Source organism: Rhinatrema bivittatum, chromosome 14, assembly GCF_901001135.1.
Source record: "Rhinatrema bivittatum chromosome 14, aRhiBiv1.1, whole genome shotgun sequence".
Classification (NCBI taxonomy): domain Eukaryota; kingdom Metazoa; phylum Chordata; class Amphibia; order Gymnophiona; family Rhinatrematidae; genus Rhinatrema; species Rhinatrema bivittatum.
In genome coordinates, this window is record NC_042628.1 from 19,233,762 (window position 1) to 19,255,325 (window position 21,564).

General features: G+C 38.4%; 1 protein-coding gene across 4 annotated transcripts in view; it reads left to right on the forward strand.

The window, feature by feature from the left end:
• The first annotated feature begins 674 nt into the window (after window positions 1-674).
• The window catches only part of SMG1 (SMG1 nonsense mediated mRNA decay associated PI3K related kinase), a 147,049-nt gene continuing 126,159 nt past the window's right edge, over window positions 675-21,564 (forward strand). The window contains exons 1-7 of one of the 4 annotated variants that reach the window (XM_029576036.1): window positions 675-747; window positions 1,176-1,290; window positions 10,309-10,472; window positions 11,590-11,742; window positions 19,080-19,216; window positions 19,656-19,714; window positions 20,941-21,154. In XM_029576036.1, coding sequence (XP_029431896.1) covers window positions 1,211-1,290; window positions 10,309-10,472; window positions 11,590-11,742; window positions 19,080-19,216; window positions 19,656-19,714; window positions 20,941-21,154 — 807 coding nt within the window. In that variant the 5' untranslated portion in view covers window positions 675-747; window positions 1,176-1,210. Of the gene's footprint in view, window positions 748-949; window positions 1,291-1,651; window positions 1,797-10,308; window positions 10,473-11,589; window positions 11,743-19,079; window positions 19,217-19,655; window positions 19,715-20,940; window positions 21,155-21,564 lie in introns of those variants that run through there. The other 3 variants (XM_029576040.1, XM_029576037.1, XM_029576038.1) reach the window with 3 other exon arrangements.

The following is a 21,564-nucleotide window of genomic DNA, read 5'->3' on the forward strand; positions in this document are numbered from 1 at the left end:
ATATATTGGCCTGTTTGTGTCTAAGGGAAAAATGCTTAGTAAATGAACCCTTAAGTTTGTACCTAAGGCAATAGAGGGCGAACTGACATGTCCAAGATCACAGGAGCAGCAGCAAGATTTAAATCTTGGTTTGCAGCTCCCAGCACTAATCGCTAAGTTATATCTCCTCTACACTATATTGTATTTTTAAACCAACAGTACTGAGTGATTTTACAATACCTATTTTGAAATTGGTTTCCCGGATGCAAGAAATTGCAAACATAAGAACATAAGAAAATGCTATACTGGGTCAGACCAAGGGTCCATCAAGCCCAGCATCCTGTTTCCAACAGTGGCCAATCCAGGCCATAAGAACCTGCCAAGTACCCAAAAACTAAGTCTATTCCATGTTACCATTGCTAATGGCAGTGGCTAAGTGAACTTAATTTGCAAATTTGTATAACATTTTTTTATGAGGTTATGCCACACTCACTTTATGAAATACACATCTCCAGCGTGTCTGTTCTGCAAAATGTTATTGATGTGCATAAAATTATGAACAGGAGTAAATCTCTATGGACTAGATCTAAAGATATTTTATGCTAAACGAGATAATATGTCATGGCTGGATTACGTTCGGCAGGTACGTGCTCTTCCCGGAAAAGGCTCGGGTTCGGTCAAAAGTCTTAACCAATTATTCTCCAATTTCAGCCCTGGGAGGAGACAGGTGAACTCCTCGGCCCCTTACAGTTCCAGCTTCTCGGCGAGGTCAGTCCGCGTCCACGGACCGCACGATACGCTCGCGGTGCCCCGCGTCCAACCGAAACAACCCCCTCCCCCCCCCAAACTTCAGGAAGCGCTTCTCCTCCGCGGCCTCCTTCCGAAGAACCGGCAAGGTGCTGCCCCGGACGCTGCCTCGCAGCACACGCGCGCGCCCGCCCCTGTACCCCGCCAGTATCCCAGCATGCCTTTGCGCGGCGGGTGGCAGGAGCAGAGAGACTGAGCGGAGGAGGCAGCTAGCCGCCGCTACTGAGGGGAGACGAAACTTCAGCTAGCGCGACTGGAGAGGGCCATAAAAACTCCCAGCATCCCCTTCTTACCTCTGCCTTTCCCATTCTTCATTTGTTTTGGGTTTTTTTTTTGCCTCGCTCTCTTTCTTTTATTTATAATTTCGGCGTATGGTTTCTGACCCTCAGGTTCGGGTGTTGGCCATGCCGTCTCGGGGAAGGTAATGAGCCGCAGAACCCCCGGGTCTCGGCTGAGCGGCAGCACCAAGCAGTATCACAGGAGCTGGAATGACTGGCAACCCAGGTCAGTTTCGTCCTTTTTTTTTTTTTTTTTCTTCTTCCCTGCAGAGCGCGGAGGTGGCAAGACCTGGGCCTAGGCCTCGGGCTCCGGCTGGGGGTGCCAGAAGGCGGCTCTGTTCGGAGGCCGCAGGGCGACGGTGGGGGTGGCACTGCTGCGGCGTGAAAGGGGGGGGGGGGGGGGGGGGTTAAGTAAGCGTTCCCGTCCCCTTCGGCGTCCGAAGCCACCAGTTTAGGCGGAATCCAGGTGCTGTTGATCTTAGTTCCTAAAATGCCCTCCCCCCTTCTTCTGTAGGAGGAGGCTGGGTGTGCTTTAGCCTGGCCACAGATTTAAGGCCTACTCGAGTTTTCACACACTGGGTGCAGATAAAACGCACTGCTCTGCCCGGCAGCCCTTTCAAGCCCACTGCAAAAACAAATAAACAAAACCTCCTGAAATGGTGTTGTTTGAACCCGGAAAGTTCTTCGCTCACTTCCTTAGGTAGGGCCGCGCTTTGCCATGAAGAAAGGAAGGTAACTTTGATTTTGGGTTCCCGTCTTATATTTTCTATTTATAATGTTTTTGTTCAAATAGACAACTAGATATATGCACTAATGTTAGTAGGCTAGAATGAAATTTAATTTTAACGGCTTTATAAATCGTTTGAGGCGCTTATTTTAAAATAGAATTGGGAGTAGTTCGATGGTGGGATAAGAGGCCATATGGTGTTACCTTTCGTGATTTGCATAACTATTACTTATAGCTAAGAGGATAATTGTACGTAAGCTTGAAGATTTTTTTCCCCATTTAAAGTTTAACCAAGATGTAATCATAAAAAGAAGCAGTTCTAGTGACGTGTTTGCAATCTCTCTAGTTAAGATTTTGGTCTATTAATCGACAGTAATCTTGGAAATGCTCCGTTTATTTGGCATAGTAAAGTTTTTTGTGACGTTTTAAGTAGTTGGCATTTTGCTGCGATAGCTTGTCATCTTAAAATGTGTTAATCTTAGGACTGCACTGCACTTGATAGCTGCCAAATGTCACTTTTAGATGGTCAGAGTTGAAATATTTGATCAGATTGCATAAATTAAATACTCTTAGCATAGAGAAATTGTGTGCTAAACTAAAGCAATTCAGCAATGAAAGTAGTAATGCTTAATCTAATATAGCATGTACTAACAAATCATTGCATGTATATCACCTTTTTTTTCCCATTTTTTTTGTCAGATTTACATTAGTACCATTCATATCTTTTTATCCTGCACAGGGGGTCTAAGCATTTGATAGCCATGTCTAGTTTTAAGATTCTTGTACATAGTTGTAAAACTGCATGCACTGCAAAACTTCAAAAATATACATGGGAAGTAATACTATACTTACATTTTACTGTAAACTTTTTAAAAATATAATAGTCATGATATTGCTTCCCTGAAGTTCTTTTGTATTCCTGTCATATGTGCACTTGTGGTATGGTAGATTATAACTCTATCATGAATATTAGATGACAAATTGACGCGTATCTCATTTGATTTGTCTGTATTAATTATAGTGTGTTATTGCGATTTATATTCTGTATACACAACCCAATCTCTTTCTAGGTGGATCACAAAACATAGGAAATCAATTATGTGCCACTTCCAATTTTGTAATTTTGCATAAAATGTTGATGGTGCAGTTTTATTTTAAAGCAGCACATTCTGTTGAACTGCTTTGGCACTTATATTTTTGTAGTGTAACTTAAAATATTGTTAGTTAGGAAAATTGTTAATTTGGTTGTCTTTATTCAGGAGACTGGCTTTGAAATTACAGAAGCAGTGTTTTTTTATTCTGGATACTTTTTAGAATTTTGTACTTGTGTAAACCTGAATCAAAGTTTTGGCATCATTGTTGTGTGATTGCTGGGATTCTCTCTCCTCAGGGTGGGAATGTTGTTTAATCTTCTTGAGCAGAAACTACATAGAATTGAACTTGGGGGGGGTCTCTTATGTAATGCTGCCACTGGGATGTTGGCTAACCCCAGGAAAAAAAGAAATATAAAACAACTTTCAACCAAAACTATTTTTACCTTTCATGGATGGGTAAGAGCGCTAAGTGATCATCTCAGCAGACATAATTGTGAAGAATTTTAAAATTAAGCAATACTACATCAAATATTAATTTTCAATCTCCTCATTAAAATTTACATGAGGAGACATATGTTGTATTTTACCCAGTATTAAAGTTGCCATGGTCTTCTAGTGACTTGGTGTTCCGGCTGAAACAGAGGTCACTGATGAGGTATTGGACCAGGACTTGTATGGGCTTATACAGACATCAATTGCTTTGCCAGCACTTGAGAGCCATAACTGTACTGCCCAGCTTTGTAAAATTACTTTGTGGACGCTAGTGGAGGATTTTCTCTCTGTAGCAGAAATATAACCTGTGTTTAAGTTGTATAATATAAGCCCATTTAATTTTTTATTTAACTGATTTCTAGCCTGAGCAATCCCAAGTATTTGGTGGGCTACAAAAACATGCATAATAATCACATAAATTAAAATAGCAAAGGAATATTGAAAATTGTTCCTAGTTGTCATTTAATGAATACAGTGGTTTTTATTCAATGTCTGTACAGGCACTTAAATTGGTAAGTGCATCTTTAAAATGCTATACTTGATATAGGAAACCACTGTCTGTTTCTCCCCCTCTCCCCCCCCCCCCCTAACAAGTAGGAGCATGACAGACTTTGCTTTTTAATTTTCTAGCCTTGTTCAGAAGGGCTATCTGTATTATCTTTTCCATAACTCCTGCTTTATGCTTCTAGTAAAGATAATGGTGACAGATGTGACTAGTTTTGACTGCAGCTAGGGCTACCAACTCATGAAGACAGTTTGCCAGATTTTTGCTGACAACCTAGTGTTTTTATAGATATACAAAATGGCAACAGTAAAATATATAACTGAACTTATGTTGACATTCACACCTTTTTATGCCCTAAGACATAGTCTCCATCTCCAAAATAGTACTGCCTCTCAGAGCCTGAGCATTGGAGAGGAACCTTATCATGCATAATATTTTTACTGACCTTGAACTATTTTTATGGATTTTTTTTTTTTTTAATCTTTGCTGTTCATAAATTTACTGATGGTTGGCAACCCTGGCTGTAGAGCTAGGACAGTAACAGTTGTAGAGTCTTCTTGAAAGTGGGAGTTTTGCAGAGGCTGTGCACTTTGTCAGGAGGGGTTATTTGTCTTGCTAGCATTGTTTGCTTTCAGCTGAATGGTTCCTCACAAGAGACACTTTTTTTTATTTCCCAGCTATTGGGGAAGTGATATGCTAAGCAAAAAGAAACATTGAAACAAATGGGGCACCTTTTGAATGGCTTTGGTTTTTCTGAATAGGAATGTAGCATATATAATCATAGGTGGCTAACTCCTGTCCTTACGCCTGGTTTTCAGGATATCCACAATGACTATGCATAAGATAGATTTGCATGCACTGCCTTCATTGTATCAAATTATTCATTATGGATATCTGCCAGTCCTGTTTGAGGCTTTTGAGAACCGGAATTGGCAACCCTTCATACACAGTGGCTTGGAAAAGCATTTGACCGCCCTTAAAAAGTCATCAGATTTGTGTGGATTACAAATGATACTTACGTAGATTGTTCCAGACAGAATGTTTATTGCAGTCCAGTATGTTCTTAAAGTAAATTTTCAAAGTCACAATTCATTATTTCTCTGCATTTTTTGTAAAATAAAATTAAAAACTGAAAAATGCTGCTTGCATAAGTATTTAACCCCCTTCAGACTAATACTTGGTAGAACCGTTTTTTGCTGTAATAACAGCTTTGTCTGCTGGTTAAAAAAAAACTTACCCCAGCTTTTGCACACTGTTTGGGAGTGATTTTTACCCATTCTTCCTGGCAGATTTGCTCCAGGTTGTTCAAATTGATTGGATGATGCTTATGGACTGCAATTTTCAAATAGTGTCACAGATTCTTGATTGGGATTGAGAGCTGGACTTCGACTTGATCATTGTAGAACATTCACCTTTTTGTTGTTCAACCAACCACTCCTGTATTACTTTGGCCTTGGGATCATTATCCTGCTGGAAAGTGAACTTTTCTCCCAAGTTTTTAGGTTGTTTTTTTTTAAGAAGACTGAAGCATGTTGTCTTGCAGTATCTCTCTGCATGTTGCACCATCCATCTGTCCTTCAGTAAGTTTTAACAAGATGCCCAGTCTCTGCTGAGGAAAAACATCCTCACAACATAATGCTGCCACCCACATACTTTACTGTTGGGATGGTGTTTGCTGGTGAATGGCAGTGTTAGGTTTGTCCTACACATAGCATTTTGAATTTTGGCCAAAAAGCTCAATTTTTGTCTTATTTAACCACAAAACCTTTATCCCACATTTTAGCTGGGTCACTCTGATGCTTTCTGTTTAACTCCAGATGTGCTTTGATGTGTCTTTTCTTCAGTAATGGCTTCTTTCTAGTCACCCTCTTAATCATGCCAGTTGTATGCAGAGTCTTGATATGGTTGACTGTTGCACCTCCACTCCTCTCTTAGCCACTGAATTCTGTAGCTCCTTCAAAGTGATTGTTGGCCTCTGTGGCTTCCTTCAGTCTCCTCCTTGCTCTGGCATTGAGTTTTGAGGGACGGTCTTGTTTGGCAATGTTTGGATGGTATGAGGCAGCTTCCATTTCCTCACAATTGATTCAACAGTACTTGCTGGGGTATCCAAGCACGTGGATATTATTTTGTAGCCTTTTCCTATCTTGTGCATGTTTATAACTTTTTTAATTTCCTTAGAATGCTCTTTGGTTTTCATTTTCACAGTTTTCCTTTAGATTCATAGTCGGAACATTGGTACCGAAATGAGGTGTCTTTTTTTTTTTTTTTCCAGAAAAGTTGACCTTGATTTACAGGTAGAGGCCAATAGTAAACCAATTGTTAGGGAATATCTTTCATCTGTGTAAACTTGGAGCTTCTGCAGCACATGGGGTTGAATATTTATGCAAGCAGTATTTTTAGTTTTATTTTACAAAAAAAAATGCAGAGAAATAATGAATTGTGACTTTGAAAATTTTACTTTGAGCATACTGGTTTGCAATACACAGTATGTTTGTGTCATTTGTAATCCACACCTGATTTTTTTTTTTTCAAGCCATTGTATATATGTTTTCTGTTATACAATAGCATAAGTGCTTTCCTCTTAATCCTATACCATAAATAGTGACAAATTGATTAGAAAATGTTATTGTATACAAAACTTTTTATCAAACACTTCAAAAAATGTACAATATTTATTCTTCTTCGGATAGAGTGAATATCAAAATTTCAAAACATCACGATCATTAAAAGAACCATACATACACACAATCCAATCAAGTTTAAAAAAATTTTGAAAAATCTGTGTAAATACAATTTTTACACTCCTTCTTTAAAACATTATTTCAACACAAATCAATACTTCCATTTGCGCTCCCAACATGTTTCGCCATTCAGTAGGCTGCTTCAGGGGAACATAGTGTAAATCATTGATAACACCAGTCTTCCACGATCTTCTCCAACAATTCACCCAAATGTATCCTCACTCTTTCCTCAACCTTCCGTTCATCTTCCTCCTTCCACAGAGAAGACAGAAAAAAATTCTCCACAATTTCACCTTTATTTCTCCCCTTCTTCACCAAGACGCTCACCGTGGCAGAAGAAGGGGAGAAATAAAGGTGAAATTGTGGAGAATTTTTTTCTTTCTTCTCTGTGGAAGGAGGAAGATGAACGGAAGGTTGAGGAAAGAGTGAGGATACATTTGGGTGAATTGTTGGAGAAGATCGTGGAAGATTGGTGTTATCAATGATTTACACTATGCTCCCCTGAAGCAGCCTACTGAATGGCGAAACATGTTGGGAGCGCAAATGGAAGTATTGATTTGTGTTGAAATAATGTTTTAAAGAAGGAGTGTAAAAATTGTATTTACACAGATTTTTCAAAATTTTTTTAAACTTGATTGGATGTGTGTATGAATGGTTCTTTTAATGATTGTGATGTTTTGAAATTTTGATATTCACTCTATCCGAAGAAGAATAAATATTGTACATTTTTGAAGTGTTTAGAAAATTTTATTGTATACAAAACTTTTATCAATCGATTTATCACTATTTATGATATAATGTGTTATATTTTTATAATTGCCAATTTTTTGAATTTCTCTTAATCCTGGCATAGTTCAATGAAATTTGAAACACTTTTTTGCATTGCATGCAAATTGTTGTTAAAAGACAGTTCTTTATGGACTGAATGATCCAGTCTCAAGTAGAGTAATTTAGTTGAGAACCAACAAAGTAGTTGTGTAACTTATAGTTTTGTTTGGCTAATCAAATGTGAAAAATTCAAGTTTTCAGGATTGCTAAGGCCTAAAGAACATTAGTAGTCTCCAAAGCTTGCATTTTTAAACTGATTAGCCCAAAAAAAGATATGTTTTTGGAGCTAATATTCATGCTTTGGTAGTTCTGAAAATGTGGAGCTTTCACTTTGTTTTAGCCTGGTAAAGATATCTCCTTCACTATTAACTTTAATTTTGGTAGACTAATACAGTGCCTCCTTTTTGATTTAAAGGAATTAAAATTTTCCGTGTGTATAGATGTTTTAGTGTAGTTTACAATATACACCCTGCCCTTTTATTTCCCCAAAGGATAACTTAGGGCAGCTTACACGTCAAAATTACAATGTATATTAACGGCAGAAAGAAACTACAATATAAAAGACTAAATATCAAATCTCATAACACACAAACATTTTATCCCTCTACCCCTTTAACATTAAAATTAGGAGTAGTGGACAGACCAACAGAAGAGAGTGAGAATAGGGCTGGAGGAGAAAGGAAAGGCCTAGTGCTAATACTTGGAGAATGAGAAAAGAGATTCTGATAAACGTGAAGTGCTTTTAATTTGTCATTTTCAACTTGCTTCTGTCACTCAGACTATATTAACTATGCATCCCTGACTCTTCTTATGTATTTTTATTTCCATTGTCATAACCCATAATTTACACACCAGAGATGAGCCATTCTTTTAACACTGTCCTGATGCTTTGTGTTGCCCAGTACCCTTAGCTGTTAAAGGAAGGAGTTCATTTTAAAAACTAGTTCTACAGCAAGAATGAGACGGCTCATTAAAAGTACAAGTCCAGGGAATCTGGATCCTCTATCCATAGGGCAGGTCAGGCCTTGTCGCACCATGAATTGGTAGGAAGGAAGATGCCTGTTTATTGTGGTGGCTTCTGCTAACCAATGAGCAGTGCTGAGATACTCTTTGGAGGAAGCAACCTTTGAGTTGGTGATACCCTCTCCCCAGATGGCTCAGGGGATTTGCACAGATCATTGAGGGAGAAACGAGGAAATGTGTTCAGAATGCATTCTGTAGGATAGAAAATTTAAATTATGGTGAGGTGACCATTCAGCTAGGGTAGAAACTTAAGAACTTTCAAATATATCATATAAGTACTTTGCTTTGAAATTGCAGTTTGTTGTGAGGGGAGGCTTAAATGAAACATAGCTCTTAGGGCAGGTAAGAGTTGCTGATGAGATGTGAGAAGTGTAGGGGATTTTCTAGATTCTTTTTGGGAGAGAATACATCCGATCAGGTTTGGATTAGTTTTAGGGAGCACACCACCTGCTAGTCCAGTGATGGCCAAAGATGGTAGTCATGCCTGAGAAGTATATTTTTCTTCTTGAACATATTGACTTGTAATTTTAGATGCCATTTGGGAAACTTGTAGTATTTTTCTACTCTTGTCCCCTTATCCTTAACATGTCAAGGAACTGGCACTGCCATATTTTAAAATCTATTGCAGAAATAGAAGTTAATTATATAACTAGTCATATAAAAAGCTTTGTAAACTGGTATTGGGAAAGGAAACACAAGTATATGACACTGTTTATATTTAAGGTAGATTAGGGTCATTTTCAAAGCTATTTACATGGGTAAATGGTGATTTACCCAAGTAAATTGGCCTGGTTGAAAATTGTCCTGCTTTACCAGGGTAAAAATAATTATGCGCTTCCTTAGCATGGGTGCTTTTAGCAAGATTAAAAAGAGGTTCCTGGACATGAGGTTAGGTCAGAGGAGGAAAACATCTCATGCACATGCACCCTTTGTCATTCATATAAATAGCAGGTGTGACGTATGCACGCTCTTCCAAGCCACACATTATACTACTTAATTTTCAAAGACAAACTGCCTAGGTTCCTCCCTGAAAATTAGGTGCAAAGTATGCCAGTTAAAAGCTCACGTGTATTTTGCAACTAGACGGCCTATTTAGAATTGTCCCTTGCATGTGTAGTGTCTAAACAGTGAAAGTAGACTAAATATTTTTTTATGAATGTTGTCTGTTTTGCATTGTAACTTTATATGTATCCCAGAGCAGAGATGACGATTGAGATTATATAATTCTGTATCCTATCAGAAACAAAAAATCACTTGTGTGTTTTTATGAGGAGGTAGCTAGTTAAAAAAAAAATAATATATATATTTATTTATTTATTTTTTGGAAGAGCAGGTTTCTCTGGATACTTTATGTAATCTCCCTTATTTTTTGCCTGTAATTGCTCTATTGATATTTATAGGCCTCCATTTATGTTGATGTGAAAATACAAGAATTAAAATACATGTTGTTAGAATGAAAGGTGTGCCTTATATGTTTTATCCCTGCTTTTTAAAAACCACCTTCCAAGTATTCATGAGCTATATTTGCTGTATTTTCATATATCAATGTGATACCCATCAAGACATCATGCAGGTATTAGTATAGCAGTGCCTAATTTACTTAGATTTAAGCTGGTGGTGCTTTAAAAAAAACTTTAAATGTCCATATCATTCTTTTCAAGCATGCTGTAAAAATGTAAACTAAAATAGAATTTTATTTTGATTTTAAGTTGTCACTTGAATTGTCAAAAACATAATCCTAGCACTTCTTTAAAAGTAAAAACATCAGCATTTTGTCAGCTTTGCTGTAAGTGAATTCTTTTTAGATGCGTGTATCTGTTTATGAATTTTGTAGAACTGACAGTGCATCAGCCGACCAAGACAATTTAAAATATTCTGCATCCAGAGAACGGGGCAGTTCTGCCTCTTATGGATTACATCATTCAAATTCAGCTGTGCTTTCTCGACAAAGGCATGATGATATCAGAGTCCACGTTAATGTACAGAATGAAGAAGAAGGTACAAGGCTTTTATGTTTGTATTTGGAAAGGTACAGATAAAAATATATCCTAGGTTTTTTTTTTTTTTTTTAATATAAACAACTATTGTAAAATTCACTGGCTAAGCTTGATGGAACCAAACACGTTCCCAAATCTGAGCTTATCTTTCTCTTGCTAAGTACTGAAGTACGGTGGTAATTTTCATCTTTCTTTGAAATTCGTTTTTCATAACTTTATTGTTTAACTTGGGCATTTTGCTTAATAATAGAATATGCTGCTATTTTTAACTATGCAGTGTCATGGTTTAACATGCTTACAGACTTGAGACATGTACTAGTATGTAATTTTGGGAATACGTATGATCACCCTTGTGACCTTCAGATACATTCATAGATTTGGAACTGTTGGAACAAGTTTGATTTATATTTTTTATTATATATTTGCCATTTCCTTTGTAGAACAGCTCGGGAATTCATCATTGTCAAAGGTTTTTAGCTTATGAGCAAATTAATAGCCTTTAACTTCTTGGTGCTGCTAGTGGATAGCAAGATTCTAGTATAGTACAGTTACATTTCAAAGGTACTGTAGAATACAAAACATTAGATTGAACAGTACTTGCTGGACTTTATTTTGTACTGAATGAATAGTAAGTTCTGCTATATAATGTTAGGAATCTGAACGCTAATGCTATTTTGCAATGATACTGGTTTTATGTGAATGCGCAAAGCCTGTTATGAACTGACAAAGGCCAAATAGGAAAATGTACAAAACACAATTTGCTAACATTTTGTATTCCTTTATTGCTTTGAAATATATTTTTAAACAGCAGAAAATGACTATAGTGTAAGGTGAAATAAAATTTAATAAACACATCTTAATTGGTGTAGCAATAAACATCAACATAACTTTTGAACTGTTTGGCTTTGAAAACAAGTTTTTCCTTTAAGTGGTAGTACTTTCTCCAAAATGGACACGTGATATTTCATTTGATGATTATATATAGTTTGGACATAGTATAATGTGAAATGCGAAGCCATACAAAAATTGACCAGTTATACTTTGAGGAATGCGTTAAATCCCACATAGTTTGAAAGCGACATAACACGGTGGCATTGTGTGTGTTTCATTTGCTACAGGTGGGTACAATGGCAATGGAGGATCTGGTGAAAATGCTTATGGTCGGAAGTCGTTGGGGCAAGAGCTGAGGGTTAACAATGTGACCCCTGATTTCACCAGTGTTCAGCATGGAAATCGTGCGTTAGCAACAAAAGACATGAGGAAATCCCAGGGTAAAGGAGTTTAGATTTTTGAGCAAATTGGAACTTGCAGGGGAGGTCTGCAGTTAAAATGCCCTTAACCTACCTGGTACCTCTGCTCTTCTTTTTCAAATTTTCCCTCAACCTTTTTGCTTGTCTTCTTAGTGGCAACCTTGAGTCATCCAGTTGATGGGCTTTTGGCTCTGTCTCACAGCATGCTAACCTGAGAGAAGGCACTTCAGCTGACAGATAGCATTTGTCTGCTTTGTAAGCTCATTGAACTATTATTGAATCATTGTATCAGTAGTGAAATAAATCATATCTGTTCTGCTACACATCTAATCACTGACTTGTGACAAGGACATGAGAGATCTTGAAGACTAGTATGCTAAATTTAATCTCATAAGGAAAACAATTTCAAAGAGCAATTAGTTTTAGCAGGAATATGTATGGGACATTAGTAAATGATGGCAGGGAGACCAGATTGTTCCATTTAGTTTGGCCATCTGCAATACTTCATCTTTATATAGATGCGCATATACAATAAATTCCTATACTTGCCCCAATCCTGATTCCCCTTTTATTTTGAGTTTTCAACCCTTTTCCTTCTCTATTGTCCATCCCAGTCATGCCCAGAATCTTTTAAAAGTACTACCTTCTACCATCTCCACTGGTAGATCAGTTCAGGACTTGTCTTCCTCCAAGTCTTACAAGACTGACACTAAATCAAACACCCAAGTCCCCTTCAATGTCTTATTATCAAGTTTTCTAAGGATCCACATAGTTGCCAAAACTAGTGCAGCCATTGTCAGGAACATCCAGTCTCCCCATGCCCATTGGAGTTTTTGTTATAACTATGGTCACTTTATGCAGCTTATGCTAGTGCCCCCATTGAAAGCCCCATGAAGTCTTGCCACTTCTGTTTGGGTCATCACCATTTCGTGCAGGTTGCTCCAGTGCTGCCTTAGAAGCAAAGGTTGTTAGGGTTGTAGCTGCTACTCCATGAGGTTACCCCCAGTGCCTTATTGTAAGCTTGTCAGTCTTACAACTGCTGTTAGTTGTAACAGCTGTAGTGTTACTAGGTCATGATTTTGTTATTCCTTCACTTTTTGTAAGTATCCTGTGTTTCTCTCATAATTTTTTGAAGTTAGTTACTTTTCTACCTTCCACCACCTATTATGAGAGGGCATTACAGGCATCTAGCACTCTTTGCATGAAAATATATTTCCTTATGTTCCTGAATCTATACCCTTGAAGCTTTAATATCATGGACGCTAGTTCTAAAATTTCCTTTCCATTGAAAAACATTTTACCTCTTTTTGCATTAGTATATTTTGTGTATTTTTTTCAACTTACTTTTTAGCAACATTTAAATCATTATACAATGAATTAATGCAAGGAAAATTATATATGCCAAGAAACTAAATAACAAAAAGGGAAAAAATAAGCATACATTAATGTCAAATCTACACTTGCAGGGGAGGGGGAAGAAAGGATAGTTGTCCCTAAAAGAGAAGGGAAAAAAGTGACCAAATCATAGAACAATAAATCCCAATGAACCCATATTGATGACATTAACACTAAAGTAGCCAAATACTCAAACTTAATCCTAATCAAGAGGAGAGAGAATTATTTTAAATTTTTTTTTTGTCTGAAAGATCCATCCAACTGGAGAGGATCAAAGAAGACAAACTTATTCCTTTGATAACACACAATGGGCTAGATTTTAAAAGCCCTGCGCCGGCGCGCCTAAGTCCTGGGGCTTCGTAAAAGGGGCAGGAGGGGCGTGTCTGGGGTCAGGAGGGTCCGGGGGCGTGGCGACGGTTCGGGGGCGGCCCGGGAGGGCGGTCCCGAGTCCCCCAGCACTGTGGCCTGTACCGGGGTATGCCGAGGTGGCACGCGCAAGTTACGCCAGCTTCAAGCAGACGTAACTTGCACAACAAAGGTAGGGGGAGGGACTTAGGTAGGGCTGGAGGGTGGGTTAGATATGGGAAGATGGGGGGACGCGGAAGGAAAGTTCCCTCCGAGGCCGCTCCGAAGTCGGAGCGGCCTCGGAGGGAACGGAGGCAGGCTGCGCGGCTCGGCACGCGCAGGCTGCCGATTTTGCACAGCCTTGTGCACGTATCTTATAAAATCCAGCGTACTTATTTAAGATCTTCCTCAATATGTTTACAAGGAAATTTTTAAAAAGTAACTTGCCACAACTTGTTCTTTCATTTGAAGAAAAGCTTTCCTTTTCAGATAGATCATATGGGAAACATCCAGAAACATTTGAATTCTGTTTACAAAAGAAGCTTTCTCTGTACTTGAAATATTGTTTTAGCAATAAATCTCTATTTGCATCAGAGCAAAATGTGACTAGGATTGTGGCCCGAGATACTATAAAATCTTGAATCTTTTTATAAAAAAAAAAGGGCAGATTAAATCTAAATTATCCAAAGATGTCAATGCTTTCAAGTCTTTTTCTTCCCCACTTTCTCTCCCCTTCATTGTGGAAATATATTCTAGAGAGGCAGCTCCTTTTCCTGGGAGACCATTCAAGCTTTCCCTAGGCATTTTTAAAATTCCTGCACTGGTAATAAGCTAGTAATAGGGAAATTCAGAGATTCTTTGCTGTTATCTTATTCTCCATGTATTCATATTTATTGTGAACATCTAAATTATCCTTTTTATATGGGCCATATTGGAGGCCTATTAGATGGATACCTGACCTCTGAGCAAACTTGCTCTTCCATTTCTCCCAGCCTATCCTGCTCTCCCAGCTTGATTTCAGTGTCTTGGAAAAGTTACACAGTTAAGACATAGACTAACAAAATATTTTCAGTTTGGGTAACCACCTTCCAAATTAAGTGTGATTTATTAGCAGGAAGAAGTGGCAGGGCCTCTTGACCTGTTCTTCCTAGGCCCTGAGGGAGCATGGCTTCTGGTACCCAGAGAGCATCCACCCGCTGAGGTGTCCCTTATGGTAACAATTACCTGAGCTTAAGTATCTTCTAACAAAGGTCTCCCAACATCACCAGATTTGCTCCCAGGTTCCATTGGCCCTCCGGCAGCCCCCACCAGTGCGAGCTGCTCCCTTCACTCATTTCAAAGCTGGACTGGTCTTTCCTCACCTGGCAAGTTCCGGGAACTCTTGTACCATAGGATGAGCAATTGGGCATCAATGAGAGCAAGAGTTTCCTTCTGGCAAAGATCGCTTCCAGGAACCCTCCTCATTGGCATTAGTAGAGGAGTTCTTTTAGCTGGACAAGGAGATTCCAAGGAACCCAGAAGAGTCTTGCTTCACTGTCTCTGCCCCAAGTGTGGCAAATGGGAGAGATGACAGTCCATCAGCCCTGAAGGAAACTCAAGCTATATTGTTGAATTTGCTCTTCTGTTTCCTACCCATAGGGCTGAACAGAAGATACCCAACACTAAAATAATTGGAGAAAAACAGAGCTCTAGGACACCACATCCATCTAGGCAGCCACCTCAAAATTCCTCCCCCATTTCAAGTATTTAAAAGTATATATCATATCCCTCCCTTTTTTTCTGTCTTCTCTAGGGTACACATACCAAGACCTTAATCTAAGAACATAAGAAATTGCCATGCTGGGTCAGACTAAGGGTCCATCAATCCTAGCATCCTTTTTCCAACAGAGGCCAAACTAGGCCACAAGAACCTGGCAATTACCCAAACACCAAGAAGATCCCATGCTACTGATGCCAGTAATAGCAGAGACCATTCCCCAAGTCAACTTGATTAATAGCAGTTAATGGACTTCTCCTCCAAGAACTTATCCAAACCTTTTTTGAACCCAACTATACTAACTGCACCAACCACATCCTCTGGCAACAAATTTCAAAGCTCATGGCCTTTGATGCAGATCCCACACCAGTTTAGTTTTGTATCTGGACTGCATCTAGCTTATCCTTTCAGAGGTATAGCCTCCCGAACGGAACATAATATTCTAGGTTGAGGTCTTGGCAACAACATTTACAGAGGTGATATTGACTCTTTGCTAGTTGTGCTTCTCGCTATGCATCATATAATCCTGGCTCTAGACAGTTTCATCACACTGTGTTGCTATTTTGACATCTGACATGATCATCATGAACTGTGTTTCCTGGTTGATGCACAGCAGCTTGCCATTCCTTCCCCCTCCTCATATTCAGCTCCCTCAGATTTCTATACTTTTTTTGCTTTGAATCTTACCTGCCAAGTGTTTGAGCTTTCAACCAGTTTCTAATGCAGTTTACTGTCTTGGGATCCACTCCCAGGCTGCTAGGTTTATTAATGAACCTTGTATGTAGGGCAGTATCAAAATATTTGCTGAAATCCAGGTAAATAGCATTCAATGCTTGACATTGGGTGACTAGAGAATTAGATCAATCAAAGAAATCAATTGGATTTGCTTGACACAGACTACCTATAGTATAATATGCTACCTTTCATCCTACAACCCACTGGATTCTATATAGTTCACTATCCCTTTCTTCACTAGAGCTTCCATTAATTTTTTGACCCTCAAAGTAAGACTAACCAGCCCTTGGTTTCCAACCTCTTTTTCCACTTTTATGAAAAGGTATCACATCTGTCCTTCGTGCTGGTCTCCAAAGATCTATTAAATAGGTGGACTTGCCAGAACCTCTTTGTATCCCAGGATGCATCCCTTCTGGTCCATGGCTTTGTCCACTTTCAGCTTTGCTAGTTTCACCCAAACACTCTTCAGTAAATGGAGGGATATCTATCTCACTCTTATGTATTCTCCAGTCACCCCTTCAGTGAATTCTGAACAGAAGTATTTGTGTAGCATTTCTGTCTCTTCCTGGTTCACACATTTCTCACCTCCTTTCACTGACCTATCTGAAAAAGGTCTTGTCTCCTAGCTTTAGCTCAGTTATTTTTTGCTTTCACTTGTATTTTTGCCATCCTACTTCTTTCCCTGCCTCTCTAGCTTTACCACTTATTTTAAGTAGCAACGGCTTTATTAACCAAACTGAAAAAAGATTTTAGAAAATTCTTTTCTCTTTTCATAGCTAGCAGTCTTAGGCAGGAAAATGCAGACTTTCACTAACAGTGAGGCCAATGCAAAGAGCTGAGTGTTAAAACTGTGCTGAAATTCACCGCATGGTTTCTTGACATGCTAATTTTTATTTAACTCCCAATGCAGTAAGCTAATAAGCTAATAATATGCTAATACATCAGGAGTTGAATGTTCACAAAGAAAAGTTTGCTGCTCAGCAAACATGGTTTAGGTGCATACCCTGTGGTTTATGCACAGAAAACATGGTCTGTTTTGCGCGCACAAAAAAATGCTCTTTGCAGAAAGGTGGGGGGGGTTTTTTGCGCATAAAAATAATATTTTATGCATGGAAAACATACTTTTTGTGCACAAAGCATGTTTCTGCACATAAAATACCGCATATAGGTCCTGGTACCGGATCTCCAGCTTCCACCCATAGTCTGTTTGTTTGCCCTAGAAATTTTACTTCACCTTGGGCTGAGAGTAAAATTTCCAGCGCTAAGAAAATACGAAGTAAATCAGCACACCTCTCTGCATTAGGGTGTAGTTGTAGTTAATGCCTTCATTTGCTTGTAATTTCTATGTGAGGGCACTAACTTAAGTGCACATTGTTATATGCATATTTTATGCACAAAATTCCTTGCTGCATTGGCAGTAAAGCGCGGGCACAAAAAATATGCAAACAATTGAGGGTTAAACTGTGCGCTCTGCCAAATGGACTTTTTTTTTTAATTGCAACAGCCAGTCTGCTTGTGTCTATACAACTTTTCTGACCAGACCAACATTTATGTGGTGATCTAATTAGCTTAAAGATCTAGCACAGGCATAGATTCTTGGGGTTTATTTTTACCCAATAACTGTAAAATTATAGCTATTTTTAACCAAATTATTTTACTGAACTACTATTTTATATAGTTTTTGAGGCTACAGTTCTAACTCTGAGAAATTTAGTATAGATGCATGATTGAAAATTGGAACCAGATTTATCATAGGCTTTTCAAATAGGAGACAAACCTTCATTACAGCTGTTGGTGATACTTTTTTTTTTTTTTCTCTTTAATCTATCTCTTTGAATTTTCATGACAGTAGAACCAGTCACTCTAAATCAGGCTATAACCTGAGCAGAGTGATTGCACTTTTAGGAGGTAATTTTTGAAACTGTTTACTCGTATCAATAGGCTTTTGAAACTTACTACTTTTATACGCATAACTCCTTAAATTCACTCTATAGGGCCAAATTATCAAAAGGTTTTACACTGGTAAATGCACTTTTGAAAATTGCTATGATATGTTACTTTCACGAATGCAACTCCTTTGAAAATTACATCCTAAGTGATGTGCTGGTGTTCTGCAGTGTGTTTTCTCTGTTTTGGGGTTAAGATTTTTACACTTTGAGGTTTTGAATTGAAAGGCCCTACTTGAATGCATTTTGACCTTTACCTATAGTCAATGTATTCAAGTGTGGAAAATATTTGGAAAACTTGGGTGCCAACTAAACATTTTTAGAAGACTGGGACTGTTTTTTTGTTTTTCCTGCTATTTTGCTCTTGGTTTGATTTTATTTCATTTGTTTGTTTGACCTTTTTTCTTATTTTGATCTTTTATTTGTATATCATTTTTTTTTTTCAATTTGTGTCTTGTTGCTTTTTCTTTGCTCTCTCCATCTCCTTCCAGGTGCTAGCCCCCCCATTTCTTTTGGTTTTCTCTCATCCTGCTCTGCTTGTAGTCATTCCCCTATGCTTTTTCTCTGCTTTCCTTCAAAGCTACTTCCTCTTCTTCTCAGCCTATCTCCTTCTAAGTGGCAGAGGGCAGCAGCAGTCTAATCTCTCCCCAGGTTTACGCTACTGGCAATGTTTCTTCCCAGTCTCAATTTTAGACACATTGGGATTTTTCCAGCTTTACCTGTAGTACAGATTTTGATTTGCTTGAGGTTAATTGGCTCTCTTTCTCCTTCTACATCTTCAGATGGCATACTTGGGTTGCTCATGATGATCCTTTTGGCAGCCCAGGGACTGGAGGGGTGCACACTCCATGCCACTGTTTGGTTGATAGGGACCTCTCATCTTCCCTCCCTCTTTCAGCAGGCCGATATGCATCACCTTCATGGTATGCCATACCAATCCTAATGGATTGGGAATTTTGAGCCAGGAACCTCCTTGCTGCAGCAGATAGCATTATAACCCGAGCCATGAAGCTAGCACAGAAAGATTTTTTTTTTTTTTAATTGTAATCCTCAACAATGTGAAATTTTAATCTGTGCTGTTTGCAAGCAATAAGCGTACCTGCTTTGGGAAAATAAATGGTTTCCTCACTATTAAAATATTTAGATTTGCGCATTGATATAATTAGCCTTTTCTTTTTCAGAGCGATCATTGTCTTATTCTGATGAGTCTCGACTGTCAAATCTTCTTCGGAGGATTGCCCGGGAAGACGACAGAGACCGAAGACTGGCTACAGTAAAGCAACTGAAAGAATTTATTCAGCAATCAGAAAACAAACTGGTTAGTAATGTAGAACTTGTTTTCTTTTTACTTTTGAACACTTGTGTGATACATGTCTCTTTCTTAATTGGATCGTTGTGCACCTTTTTAAGCCATTGGTGCCAAAATATTGACTCTAATTTTCAGTCATTGTTGAGCATGCCTATATTTTCCTTGGTCTTGGAGCCACCTAGGTCACTGGAGTTGATGGTTCAAAACCACATTTCACTAAAATCTGTTTAAAAAGCCATTGCAGTTGGCTGTAATTGATGTCCCAGTTTGCAGTCTCATCAGAAATAAAAAAAAAAAAAAAAAAGACCAGGAATGAATAAGACATATGTGATCTGTCTGGAAAGAGTGGATGGTAGTGTCATTATTCTGAAGAGTAGCTTCCAACCAAGATTTGAAGGTTCAAACTGGGAAGTACATCTTTTTTTTTTTTTTGTTTCCCCAATTGTAGGCTCTGGTTAAACAGCTGGATAATATTCTGACTGCCATACACGATGTGCTTAATGAAAGGTAAGCTTAGAAGACGTAAAACTGTTATAACTGTAATGCTACTTCATTTATAGAACTTCCCATGAAGCATGGTGGTTATTGGTTCAGGTTGTCTCAGGAACAAGTAGTTAATAGTTATTGCCATGTGGGGAAGTGTTTGACTTTAGGCACCATTTCCCCCTTCTCTGGCTATTGCGGTACTGAATAGTGTTATTGGTACTCATCATAGCTCCTGGAGGAGATGGATCATAATTTCTTACTTTTCATCACGCCCATTGACTGAAATGGCTGCTTTAGGTGGTAAAGATCCAGAGGAAGACAGCTGGGTAGGGTAGTTGATCCTCATCTGCTGCTATCTACTGTATTTACTTAAATAATAGTAATAGACTACAGACAAAGATTGTGGTGATGGTTGTATTTTTTTTCATTTAAATCTACTTGCTGTTCTATGGTCCAGAAGTGCTCAAACTGGTCCTAGAGGCCTCCCTAGCTAGTCGGGTTTTCAGGATATCCCTAACGAATATACATATGCAAGCTCATGCATATTCCTTAGGGATATCCTGAAAACCCGACTGGCTAGGGGGCCCATAGAACCGGTTTGAGTACTTCTGGACTATAGTTTGTTACATGCTGGCTGTTAGCCATTCACTTTGTGAAAATGATTCACAGAAAAGAGCTGCGGTACTGGATGAAGCATCATGGCTGAAGGATGAAGCATTGCAATAATATGAATGTTAGGACCTGACTGAAAAACTTAAATGGGCACTTTTTTCTATCATTTATGCCTAATTTCAACATTTTTAAATAAATGCTTAGTATAATATAAGCACAGATAACTACTGTGCCAAGACCCCCCTCAAACTAAAATTACCGTATACTGAGTAGTTGGGTGTTAAGTCCTATCTGAATGAAGATGAAAGGGGATTTTGGTGGGCTTTTCTGTACCTTCTCTCAGTACTTTTTTTTTTTTTTTAATTATGTTAATGAACTTGTTTGCATTCTACTAGCAAGAGCTGGCTAGGATAGAGAAGTTAAAAAAAACAAAACAAAAAAAAACCAAAAACTACAGCTAAAAAGCTTATGGCCTGCACCCCCTTTTTTTTTTTTTTTAAAAGGAAAAACGTACCTAAGGGGAAAGACATACTTTATGATATGAATTTTATTCCTTGCTAATGGCAACTTGTGTGGATTGTGGAAATGTTTTAACTGCCTTGGCTTAATGTGAACTGTTTTTTATATTAATACAGTAGCAAATTGCTTCAAGAATTGCGACAGGAGGGAGCATATTGCCTTGGCCTGCTTTGTGCTTCTCTGAGCTATGAAGCCGAGAAGATCTTTAAATGGATTTTTAGCAAATTTAATTCTTCTACTAAAGATGAAGTAAAACTTCTTTATTTGTGCGCCACCTACAAAGCACTAGAGACTGTGGGAGAAAAGAAAGCCTTTTCATCTGTGATGCAGGTGAGAGTGAAGAGTAAAAGTGTGTGTTTATCTCAATTGAGGTATTAAGAGTGAATTGACCAATTTTCATAATGGCAAGTGATTCTGGTTATCATATCAGTGTTGTGAACTTACTGTGGTTGAGACTTCTGCAGCTGAAACGTAAGCGTAGTAATTTGAAGTTCTTTAGGTCTGTGCAGAGTGGAAGCTTCAGAGCTGAAATATGACGTTAGAGTACTAAAAAATAGCAATTTGAGTCTTTAAACAGGAGTGTAACTTTACAACTCTGTTCTTGTTTCTGGCTCCATAGCACATAATGAATTATATTTCAGCCTGAATGCTTGTATGCCCTGGCTTGTGTTGCTAACTAAAATAGTTTGTTATGAATTAAGGTCAATTTATATTTCAGCAACAAATTTTTGTGTTTTGTT